This window comes from Caloenas nicobarica, chromosome 5 (genome assembly GCF_036013445.1).
Source record: "Caloenas nicobarica isolate bCalNic1 chromosome 5, bCalNic1.hap1, whole genome shotgun sequence".
In the NCBI taxonomy this organism is placed as follows: domain Eukaryota; kingdom Metazoa; phylum Chordata; class Aves; order Columbiformes; family Columbidae; genus Caloenas; species Caloenas nicobarica.
Genome location: NC_088249.1, coordinates 39,254,562 through 39,265,670, shown reverse-complemented (window position 1 = coordinate 39,265,670; position 11,109 = coordinate 39,254,562). Strand labels below are relative to the sequence as shown.

The 11,109-nt window shown below is 40.9% G+C and overlaps 2 protein-coding genes across 3 annotated transcripts; one reads left to right on the top strand and one right to left on the bottom strand.

Annotated features, from left to right (window-relative positions):
- Nucleotides 1–312: 312 nt before the first annotated feature.
- On the bottom strand, nucleotides 313–5,927 carry LRRC57 (leucine rich repeat containing 57). Of its 2 annotated transcripts, none has more exons than XM_065635230.1 (6): nucleotides 5,907–5,927; nucleotides 4,889–5,067; nucleotides 3,600–3,735; nucleotides 2,450–2,718; nucleotides 1,784–1,969; nucleotides 313–1,195 (listed from the first exon to the last, which is right to left on the bottom strand). In XM_065635230.1, exons 2-6 carry the CDS (start codon nucleotides 4,970–4,972, stop codon nucleotides 1,154–1,156), a joined length of 717 nt encoding a protein of 238 aa, XP_065491302.1. In that variant the 5' UTR covers nucleotides 4,973–5,067; nucleotides 5,907–5,927; the 3' UTR covers nucleotides 313–1,153. The 2 variants fall into 2 exon arrangements, with proteins under 2 accessions (XP_065491302.1, XP_065491301.1); XM_065635229.1 differs by lacking the exon at nucleotides 5,907–5,927 and adding an exon at nucleotides 5,801–5,897.
- Nucleotides 5,928–5,996: 69 nt separating this feature from the next.
- On the top strand, nucleotides 5,997–11,039 carry HAUS2 (HAUS augmin like complex subunit 2). Its single transcript, XM_065635228.1, has 6 exons — nucleotides 5,997–6,240; nucleotides 6,925–7,017; nucleotides 8,625–8,694; nucleotides 9,483–9,615; nucleotides 10,277–10,385; nucleotides 10,523–11,039. Exons 1-6 carry the CDS (start codon nucleotides 6,019–6,021, stop codon nucleotides 10,670–10,672), a joined length of 777 nt encoding a protein of 258 aa, XP_065491300.1. The 5' UTR covers nucleotides 5,997–6,018; the 3' UTR covers nucleotides 10,673–11,039.
- Nucleotides 11,040–11,109: the final 70 nt, after the last annotated feature.

The window sequence follows — 11,109 nt, the reverse complement described above, 5'->3', positions numbered from 1 at the left end:
GTCTCATTAGGAATAGATGCATCCATGCTTATCTTGCCAAGAGGCATACTTAGTACAGCTCTCACTCCACTGTTTTGAGTGTGCGGTATGTATCAACTGATTTGCTACCAAAGTGTTGACACACTGACAACCTCTGCATTCTTAAAGCAGCTGAAGCACAGCTGTTACCACCAACTGATGGAGCCAACCACCTAAGTGATGGCTCTCAGTGATAGCTTAGTACTACTTGTTAAAGTAACAACAGCAGCAGTTACACCAAGTAAACTTGAACTGATTTTTTTTGAAAATTATTTACTAAAATAAACAAGTACATTTTCCTTTTCAGCATAAGTTACATAATTGCATATATTTTTAGCTCTTTCTAGTTGCTTTTGGTAATAAGGCAGCAGCAGTAGGCTGACAACTAAAATTTTCGGCATTGCTTTGTACACAGGGAGTCAGTACAAGTATATTTTCCAGCAATATACATTTTTATGGAATACATTGAAGAGGAACCTAATTTTTATTTGATACAGCTCAAGCAGAAGTGGACTGTAGTGCAATTCTTTCTTATGGGAAAAGAAAGCCTGTACAGTAAAACATGAATGAAGGATGTTCAAACCATGATTGGTTTACCAGAAGCAGTTAATAAAACACTGAACTTGGCCACAACTATTTGTGCTTCATAAAAAAACTTATACAGGTTATAAACTAAAACGTCATCTGTAAAAGTTTTTCTCTGTAGAATAGTGCTTACTGCAAGACAAACAATGTTTCAGATCTGCTTTGGTGGTAGAACTTCCATGTGTTATCATGGAAAAATATTTCCAGAAGAAATATTCCTCTTCCAAATCAACAGCCAACTTCCTGCCATAAGGGAATGGGCAACTTTGAAAAGCTCATTCCATTTCTCTGTGAAAGAACAAGCCCTGACAACAGAGATCAGGTATTGTGTTAAAAGCTATAGTGTCACAAAACTCAAAACTGGCCCCTGGGCAGGTTTTTCAGTTCAAACCCATAGTCTCTAGTTCAAGTTTATTCAACGTGGCCTTATCAGACTACTAGACGAGTAATATTCTGGTCATCTCTTTCATCAGTTTTGGGTTAAGTCAGTGAAGCAGGTGCTTCAGTCACTAACTCTTCTTAACGGGAATACACAGGGTCAGAATAATGATCATGCAAACTTCTTCTTTGTAGCTGTAAATCGTTCCATGTACTACAAAGAAAACAAAAAACATTCAGAAATTAATACAAGGTTCATCGTTATTGAAAGCAGCTAAGCGTCTGCTCTCAGACTCAAAAGCATTCTGCATCTAAAGTATATTTTCATTTCCCAGACATAACCACTAAAGCTTTAATTTCAAGCAAACCAAAAAAACCCCAACATTTTTTGCCATTTGCTGTAGTTCCAATTGATGTTCTAGAAAGAAAGTCCTTACAGTACTGAACAGTCAGATCTCAAGTGTTAAGCATGAATTAACACTAAACAGTTAAGAATGCTGCATAATAAGAAGCATCCATTATTTTTTTTGTCCCATCAGTGAAAAGACACACCTGCTATCATCAGCTACCCTTCAGGAGATGCTGATGAAAGAACATTGATCCTGAATACTATGAGAAACATAAGCATAGAAGAACTCTTGAAATTATTTTCAGAGGTAAATTAAGAATCCAGTACTAGTGACAGTACCAATAGACTGTGCTTTTATTCACCAGCATAAAAGCTCATTTTTCTGAGGAGCTACGAGGTAAGGACTTAACCAGAAGCTGCTTAAAAAAAAAAAAAAAAAAGACAGACACAAACCTTGTCATAACCTTCCAGTTCTCTGAGTTTCTTGATTTCAAAGAGATTGCCTTCTACTGCAAGCAGTGAGATCTGGGAATCACTGAGGATACTTTGAGGAAGCATGCTGAGTTCTAGACAGTTTTCTTCTAAACGCAAGACTTTGAGGCGTGGACAGTGGGAGATCTGCACTGAGATCTGCGAAATCTGGTAGAAATTGAAAAAAAGAAAAAAAGATAAAGGGGATTAAAATGTTAGTGATCCATGATTACTTTAAGTGATTTGTTTCAGCCTAATATGGAACAATTACCATGTTGTAAATATAAACTACATGTACAGTAACAACATGACAACAATGCATAAGCAACAATAATAATGATCAAAAATCCAAGAAACTTATTTTTCTTCCATGGTGACAGGAAACCTACACATCTGTTTACCAGATTCCTACTTAAGAACTGTCCAGATAGTTTCCTGTATGACTAAATTCAGGATTTGTTAGTCAAATCAGGCAGTTGGATGTATCGGTACATAAATTCTGGTTGTGATCCCTCATTTCTGTTGTGTCCAGGAGATGTCTTTTAGCTATAAAGTTTTGATGGTCTCAGCTTAAGTTCTGTGGATGTACTAAGTCCAAGATAAACCATGTCCTAAATCTACATGCCCACAAAATCTCAGTTACCAGACCTGATTCTGATTCAAATTGAGTTCAATAGCCTGCAATTCTCCCACGGTGTCGGGCACATTTTGGATCTGGTTTCTGGAAAGATCTACCACATCCAAGTGGCGAAGACCACAGAGTTGTGTAGGCACAGTCCGAAGCTGGTTTCCAGAAAGGCTCAGAGTTTTGAGAGCTGCAAGTTGTCCAAATGCAGCTGGTAGCTGCCTCAAGTGATTGCCATTCAAGTGCAGTGTTTCCAGTTTTTTCAGCTTACACAGCTCCTCAGGTAAAGCAGCTAGAAATAAATGACAGAACAAAGAGATGAGCTAAACAAAAAGCTTTAAACATTCATACCCATTTAATTCAAATAAGCTACTGCATCGAAAATGGTGCCACATTATAGTAATTTCTCACAGGCTTCCTCCCCATTTTCCAATGAAGGCACAGATCCCTGCATAGAAACTTAAGCCCACTGACAACACATGCTTTTTAAACATCTTCTATAAATATCTTAAAAATAATCTGCAGACAAGGCAGGCCTTCAAATCACAGGCTGAAAACACTACTCTGAGAGGATTTTAGCCTATCAGCTCTGCTGATGTTCATTTATCCCTCATTCCACCTACACACGGGTATGACCTGCAGCACTCCTGAATTGCACTACAGAGTCAAAGAGGTTTGTAAGTTACATTTGTTTTTCAAAAAGGCAGATAATACACAATTAACACATAAAAAGTTGGTTTCCTCACCTCATCCTAATTTTTCCATAAAGCTGGACATTTGTCCAACAGAAACAATAACAACTATTGAATGTCCAGCAATATTTTCCACAGATCATCTTCATTACCTATTCTCTATGCAAGTACTAAACCATCTGATGCTGTTAAACCTTTAGATCAGACAAGTCACAGCACAGAAACGTTATGGTTTTAAGTACTTACATGTCATTGTATACTAAAACTGATAACTAAGTTGGCAACTAGTTTTGAAGAATTTATGGGTTGGTGTTTTGGTTTGGTTTGGGTTTTTTTCCCTGTACATGAATTCCAAAGATTTCACTTTAGGTGGCTAAACTCCCACTTACATGCTGTGAGAGTTAAATCATTAATTTAGTTTCTGATCAGAGAAGTTGGACTATTATTGCAAAAATGTGGAGATATTAATTAGCAGGCATACTCAGTTTGTTGTTGTTTAGAGCAAGGCTCTTCAAAAAGGAAAATTTTCCAATGAGTGGTGGCAAGAGGTCTATTTTGTTGTTCGACAAGTCTATTGTCCTTAAGTTGCTTGCTAGCTTCTGCAGATCTTCAGGAAACTATGGGGGAGAAAAAAAGTACAGCATTTAAATAGTTTATACAATTTCATATGTTCAAGTTACACTGCTTAAAATTTAACTGAAATTTGTAATGATATTACATACTGTCATGTCTAATGTCCAGTCACCACAGTATGCAACTAAGTTGGCAAATTTGCTTAATACTTTTTTTTTTAAAATATTTTTTCATCTGAGGAAGGAAAAAGGGACATAAAAGAGACAGTCTAACATCTAGGAAGTGCAGTTTTTAATCCAAAGAATTTAAGTTTTAAAAGGAGAAGTAAGTATACCATGATATGAGCTTGTTTATGTTTTAGTCCCTTTCTGTGTTTCTCTTAAACATGCCTGTCATTTCAAAATATTCTACAGCTACTTATCAGCTCTATATTTTAGCAGAGTAGGATTCGGAATTTTTTCTCTTGCTTTCCTTTTTAAATAATTGTGTAAACTATTTTCCTTATTCTTATTTATATCCTGTACCACTTTAATCTGCACTTGGCACTGAGCTGAAAAAAAGAAAAACCTGACAATGACTATCAGTGAGTCCTGGTCAACAGGGCAGTGGTTTTGATTTTCCTTTGGCTTGGCAGAGGAAAAGGAAAGACAGAAGGTAGGATAGCGGAAGAAGATGATATACTTCAGAAAAATCTTGGAATATTACTGCACTATAGATTTATTTTGGCTATCCTGTGAATTGTTACTTGACTTATGGTTCCAGGACACTCCGTGTTTTTCTGCAATTGGGTGAAGACAATTTCCAATATAATAAACTTCAAGATGCTTACAGCCCAGTGAACTGCCTGTACAGACTATTCATATGACCACAGTTAAATACAGCATAAGTAGCTAAATGTGATAAATTTTGGACTATCTTTCTAGATAACAATATGGTTATAAAATTTACATGTTTTTCCTCAAGTTTACAGCCCCTTTTTAAAAAGCACAACATCACAACTAGCACATCTTGAACATACATGCAATCTAAAGCATAAGCTTGTAAGCATACAAGTGCCCTGACAGACAAATCCTCAATCGGAAGACAGTGCAAGCAAAGATCATGTATGCAGTGCATTATGGCAGTGAGGTGGCAATTTCTCTCCAAAAGTGTCAGTCAGGCACACAAACAGCCGCATTTTCCCTACAGGTACGTTACCTCTGTAAGTCCCTTTCCTGTAAGCTGAAACACACCCGTTTTCTGTGCTGTCTCCAGGTGGGCTTTTAGCGCGCTGTTTCCCATCCTGACAGTTCTCTGTCACACGTACAGAATTGGAGTGATAGTCTCTGCCAGTTTCTCCCAGTTATTCTACACTAGAGAACTGTAATCCCCAGTCTCTGTGATAAAGCAAATGTAAAAAGTCATTTTATGTGTGCTGTCTTCAACACTACAAGCATTTCAACATACTGAACCGCTTCACTGCTGCGTTTTCATATTCCTCATAACTAAAACCTAGAACTTTAAAGATTTACTTAGCTTAAGGTGCCTTCATTATAGCAGTTTTGATACTGAAATGACGCAACAAATATAGTTAAAACTAAGTGGAAAAATTGCATACTTTCCACATTTCGCCTCTTTCAGGGCCTAGCAGTGTAAGGAGATTCTCTATGCAGACTGGCCATGATATAGTGGCACCTACCAGCACTGACCTGCTGTCAATACCACAGTTTATTTGCTTTTTTTTCGGAAGCATTTGTTTCATTTAGAGACTGGCCTCCTCTGCTGTGACTCTACAAGCAGACACTCGACAGCCACCTCCCGTAACTCCAGCAGGGTTTAATCCCCAGGACAAGCCAGGCCGGGTTACAGGATTAGATGAGGTTTGCAGCCGGGAGGTGGGGAGCAAAGCCCGATGCAGCGCGTCAACAGCCGGGACGAGGAGCCCAGGAGGGGTCCTCCCTGCCGCCACGGTCAGGAGCGCCCTCGGCAAGGGCCGAAGCCGGCGAAGACCCGCGGCACGACCCGGGCCCTCCGCCTCAACCCCGCCCCGGCTGCTCTGGCCACACCGGAGCTGCCCGGCCCGACCTCCGGGGGGGGCAGGTCAGGTCGGCCCGGCCCGGCCCAACCCACCTGTAGGGACGCCGCATGTCCACGCTCCGCGGCGGCGGAGCCCCCCCGCCCCCTCCCCCGCGCTCCGCCGCCGCCCTTCGAGAACCGACGTCTCAAAAGCCCTTACCGGCTGCCCCGGAACCGGATGCGCGTCATCCCCGTTTCCTACCGCACCCAACATGGCGGCCGCCCGCCGCTCACAGATGCCGCCGCCCGCCCGGGCTTCCGGGACACCCGGCATGGCGGAGCGTCGCCGCAACGCTCCCGCATCGTCGGCGGCCGCCAGAGCCGGGCCCCGCGGGGCGGCCGGGCCGGTGCGCAGGGCGCTGGAGCTCAGCCGGCGGGAGGGCGGCGAGAAGCGGCGCGGCGCCGCGGCCGCCAGCCGCTGCTGGGAGGAGGGGCAGCCCACGGCGGCGGCCGCCCTGCTGGCGCGGTGCCTGGCGGCGGGCGTCGTGAGCCAGGTAGCGGCCCGGCGGCGCGGAGGGGAAAATAACGGCCTGACAAAACCCACCTGCGGTGAAGGTTTGGAGGAGCCGCGGTGCGGGTGCTGTGTCGCGGCTCTGCGCTGCCCTCGGTGCCCGTCCCTCGGGTCCCTGTGTCCCGGCGGGGCTGCGGGGCCTTGCGTTCAGCCCTCGGGTTGACAAACCTGTGCTTTGGTGACTGAAGTTTCGTGCCTGATCTGCTGCCGTGCCGGCTGCGTGGCTTGAAACACGATGAAAGTGCTAAACTGCGTTACCGTTTGTCTAAATGCTTGTTGATTTTTTTTTTTTTTCTTTTAATTATGGATCTCTTGCGGTTTTGGCTGATGGCAGCTTTCCTTACCAGGAATAACCGTATCTTCCAGTGTGTGTGTTTTTCTGGAGTGTAGACTTGAGGGTTTGGTATCTTCTAGTGCATTCCAGCAGCATGCAAGCCAGTATTATTGAGAGTGCTTTCATAGTACCTTTTATGAAATTTGATTTTCACTTGTGTTCATTTTCCCCAAATAGTGCGTGTATTTTATGAGTTGTTCAGCTGAAGCTTACTGTGTTGCATAGCACAAGAGATTAACGATAAATTTAGATTATTAAAAGCCAATCTTGAGAGTTTGCTTGATACATTCTTGCTGCTGACTGCTTTTTTCCCCCGCTGTTTTCCTTTCACAGGAGACATTGGATTTAACCTGTAGAAAAACCCCATGCTTTGTGAAATTCTCGGAGATGGAAAAAATGGTGAACATTCAAGCTGAAATCAATGAGGTACAGCCTTTACTGGTGTCAGTGTACACTCAACACTTCAATACTTAATATGTATCACCCGATGAGGTATCAGACTGCAATGTGCTATTGTTTCATGTTTTGGTTGGTTTTGTTTTGTTTTAAACAGTTGAGCTGTTTAACATCTGGTAGGTTTTCCTCAGTGGACTGAGTTGTCATAAGGAAAAGAACAAAATTATTAAATCAAACTTTTCAGGATAACTGGAAGGACACAGCAGCTTGCATCTTTTGCTGAGGTGTAACCTGAGGTTTTCTAAAGAAACAAAAAGAATTTGTTTCTTCATAGGCAGCTAGACCATTTTGTTGGTTAACAAGAGATAACATCAGTTGTTTCCTATTGCCTGAACTAGCTGTTGGCTTGTATTTGATAATGATGTTTTCTGAGTTTTTGCTCGCTGGTACAAAACCTGTGTTTATTAAATTATACAACGTGGGCTCCAGCACCTACAAAGCCTTACTGCAAAGCATTGTGACAATTTGTTTACTTTTTTGGAGAATGAGTTAAGCAGTTGGCATCATCCTGTATTGACCAGCAGAAGCAACAGTTTCCAGTTCCCAGTGAGGTGCCTGCTTAGCCTCCTTTGCTTGAAGGTTTAATATACAAAGTGCTCTTTCTGACAAATGTTTGATATGCTGTGAGTGAAGCAGATTTATTTTTGTCCTCAATGATTAAGCAAAGCAACAGTTCTCTGTGTCTCCTGAGAGACTGATATGTCCATCCTTTTCTATACTTTCCTCAGTCTGCTCTTGTCTAGCCAAAACAACCACAACTCTTTCAGCTACAGCAAGGTATCTGCTGCTCTTGTGCTGGTTTACCATTAGAAAGAAGCAACACTAGGAAGTGCACCTGAGAGAGCTTCTCCCACATCTGAGGGGGTGAGGCGAGAAGAAAACAAAACCAAACCCAACAACAACCACCAAAAAAACCACCACATAGACACACACCCACCCACCAAAAAAACCCCAAACACCACCAACCAGTCTTTTCCAGAAGGAGGAGACTTGAGCTGTGAGAGGTTCTTTAGTAGAATGCAGACTATAAAACTGCTTTTTAGGAGATTTAAGTTTCTGTGTTTAGGAAAGAATTACAGGATCTGTCTCTTCCAGCATAAATTCCCAATAAATTGCCAAATTGTTTGTGTGTTTTTAAACAGTCTTTTCCTATTAACCAAAAAGGCCCTCCCCCCAGTAGTACCCTGTTTCCCCAAAAATAAGACGTATCCCAAAAATAAGCCCTAGCGTGATTTTTGAGGATGCTCAAAATATAAGCCCTGCTCCAAAAGTAAGCCCTAGTTACAGTTCATAAAAAAAGTAAATTTAAATAGTGTCCATGCAGCTATATATGTGAAAAAGTAATAAGTTTTGGAGCAAAAAGTAGTATAAGACCTTGTCTTATTTTTCGGAGAAACAGGGTAGCAATACTTGAGAGGGGCATGGTAACAAGCTCTCATGCAAATGGTTGCTCTTTCACATGTGCACTCTCCCACTTTTTCTCTTTCTACTTCTTCCTCCCCGCCACCCCCAAGAGAGTCAACAGCATCTGGATAAGTATGTTACAAATGCGTTTTCATTTGATGTTATTATTGTAGAAGAAACTGAGAACTGAAATTCTGCAGTTGGAGAAGGAGACAGCAGACATTGCTCACCCTTTTTACTTAGGTAAGTGCAGTTGTGCCTTAGAAAAAACAAGAGTGTTGAATGACTTAATCAACAGATTAGTGGTTCATCTGAGTATGTGACACTTCTGGAAGTTATTGCAGCTGTCTCCACTGAATAGCTTGTTAGAGGTGGCAGGTGTTTTATTAGCCCCTCAAGAATGCTTCCATGCTGTTTGAACTTGCACCTTCTGCTGTCTCACTAGAAGACCTGTGTCTAACTCATTCTCAAAAAAAAAAGGAATGGTGGAGTGTGCACACACAAACGTGTGTGGTGTCAGTGGAGAATCAGGAGTTCTGATTCCCTTGGCCCGTGTGCTGCTTTGCTGCTTTTCCAGTAACTCAGTGTATTTCTCCTGCACCTGTACACCCCTAAAAATACTTGGATTTTCATTTTAGTATTTTGGAAGCATATGTATTAATGTCTTTATTTTGCACTTTTCCCACTAAAATTTGATGGATGCTTACAGACATTCTATCTTGCTACTACTGTGTTAGGCTAGTGGAGTATATTGTTCGTTTCATCTCAAAGACAGTTTACTTAAAACTATAAATAATGTAAAACAATGAACAAAGCTACATCTCTAAAAAGTAGGTATTATGACTTTGAAGTGCATGCTGATGTTAAGTCCTGTGCACTCCAGCAAAAGTAATTCTGATCAATGATATCTATCTGGAGTGTAAACTGTCCAGTGCAATAGATTAAGCTTTTTCTTTCTGTCTTACTCCAGAAGAAATTTTTGCTCTTGTTTTAGCAGACAGTAGTTTCAGCTTTGCAATTTTATTTTATAGGCAAAAAATGCGAGATTTTGCAAGATATGAACAGACACTTGGAAGCTGTACTGAAAGAGAAGAGGGCTCTTAGGAAGATGTTGATAAAGCCCAGGTGTCAAGAGAGCCTGCCAATTGAGGCTACTTTCCACAAGTAGGCATATAGAAAATAGTTGTTCTTTGTTTGCCTGAGTCCAAATTGATTTGAGCTAATAGGCAGTAAAAATCGTGTGCCTTCATTCACTTTTCCATTGAGAAGAAGAGAAATAAAAAATGGTAACAGAACCTCAGCTAAAAGCTAGTAGTTTACTCATTGCTAAATTCATAGAAGGGTAGTGATACATATTTTTATGAATACTTGCTTAGGTTATTGGTCTTGTCTCCTGAAGATTATGCAACAATTTGTCATGTATTGTTTTGAACAAATGTTAAATACTTGATTCATTATGCTTTTCCATAGGTAGGAATTGTTACTTTAGCATTTGGTGTCTTCCTTGCACTGTGGCTTTCTCAGAATAAATGTGTGAATGATTTGCAGACATGCATAGTGCATGTTTTAAAAAAATAATCCTTCCTGTGATCTAAAAATCTAGACCAGTTTCTGAAGAAGTATATATTCACTTCTGTAATTTTCTGCCCTACTTGTTGCTGAGAGTCATGAAATGTAATTCTGGAAAAATTAATTAGGTGGTTTGGAACTTCCATAAAATGGGAGGACTAAGAAAACCCACAGGGCAAAGAAATAAGAGCTTGGAAGTGTTAACTCTTCATTGTTTTGCACAACTTCTGAGTAGGGGGCTCATTCTTTGTTACAGGTACATAGTAGAGTTGTTGACTGAGGCTGTGACTTTCATTGAGAAGCTTGAAAGCCATTTGCAGACTGTAAGAATCCTCCCTCACATACCGAATATCATGAAGAATATGGTGAGTAGCAAAAGAACTGAGCCTTCTGTCTCCTTCAGCAATAAGAATTCAATGCTGTTTGGTTGTCTAGGTTATTTTTATGTCCTGCTAGATTGACAGGACTTGTAGAGATGAAATCTAACTCTTTTCTGCTTCAGGACACTGCTTTGACAAAAATGGAGCTGCTTGTGATGGAGTTGGAGGAGCTGGCAGAGCAGATATTGAAATGGAGAGACCTGCAAAAAGAAGTGTATTCTGACAGCATCTGCAATACTGCTGAACTGGACTTTGTCTTATCTTTAACCTAACAAATTACTTTCCTCAAATAGGATGGCTATTGAAAAAACTACCTTTTTATGGTCTCAGGTGAAAACTACAACATAGTTGTGCTTTGTAGGTAGTTATATTTCTGTTCTTATGTAACAGTTCTCCAATCATTAAACAAAACAAAACCAGGACAATGAGCAGTAGCTCACAGGAAGACAGGCTACTGAGGAGGCTGTCAAGGAGTTCCTTTTTGAAATAGTTGGACAGGAGATTCCCCTGGAGCCTGTATCATCAATGCAAATTTGTTTTGATATTTCTTATGCACTTGTTTTAGTGTGTCTATTCATTTTTATAAGCATCTTGATAACACACTGTATAAAACTTTCATTAAAGCACTAGATTTCAAGAGCTCGGTTTCATGGTTTTTATTTTGTTATTAAAACCCTGTGATTAAAAGAACAATGCAAAGTGTTAGGTC

Excerpts from the sequence above, each read along its gene's own strand:
- LRRC57 (XM_065635230.1), bottom strand. The coding sequence starts at position 4,972 with ATGGGAAACAGCGCGCTAAAAGCCCACCTGGAGACAGCACAGAAAACG. Across the intron at positions 3,736-4,888 it reads CAGGAAAGGGACTTACAGAG|TTTCCTGAAGATCTGCAGAA; the intron begins GTAACGTACCTG and ends TCTCCCCCATAG. Across the intron at positions 2,719-3,599 it reads TCTAAACAACAACAAACTGA|CTGCTTTACCTGAGGAGCTG; the intron begins GTATGCCTGCTA and ends ATTTATTTCTAG.
- HAUS2 (XM_065635228.1), top strand. The coding sequence starts at position 6,019 with ATGGCGGAGCGTCGCCGCAACGCTCCCGCATCGTCGGCGGCCGCCAGA. Across the intron at positions 6,241-6,924 it reads CGGCGGGCGTCGTGAGCCAG|GAGACATTGGATTTAACCTG; the intron begins GTAGCGGCCCGG and ends TTCCTTTCACAG. Across the intron at positions 10,386-10,522 it reads CGAATATCATGAAGAATATG|GACACTGCTTTGACAAAAAT; the intron begins GTGAGTAGCAAA and ends TTTCTGCTTCAG.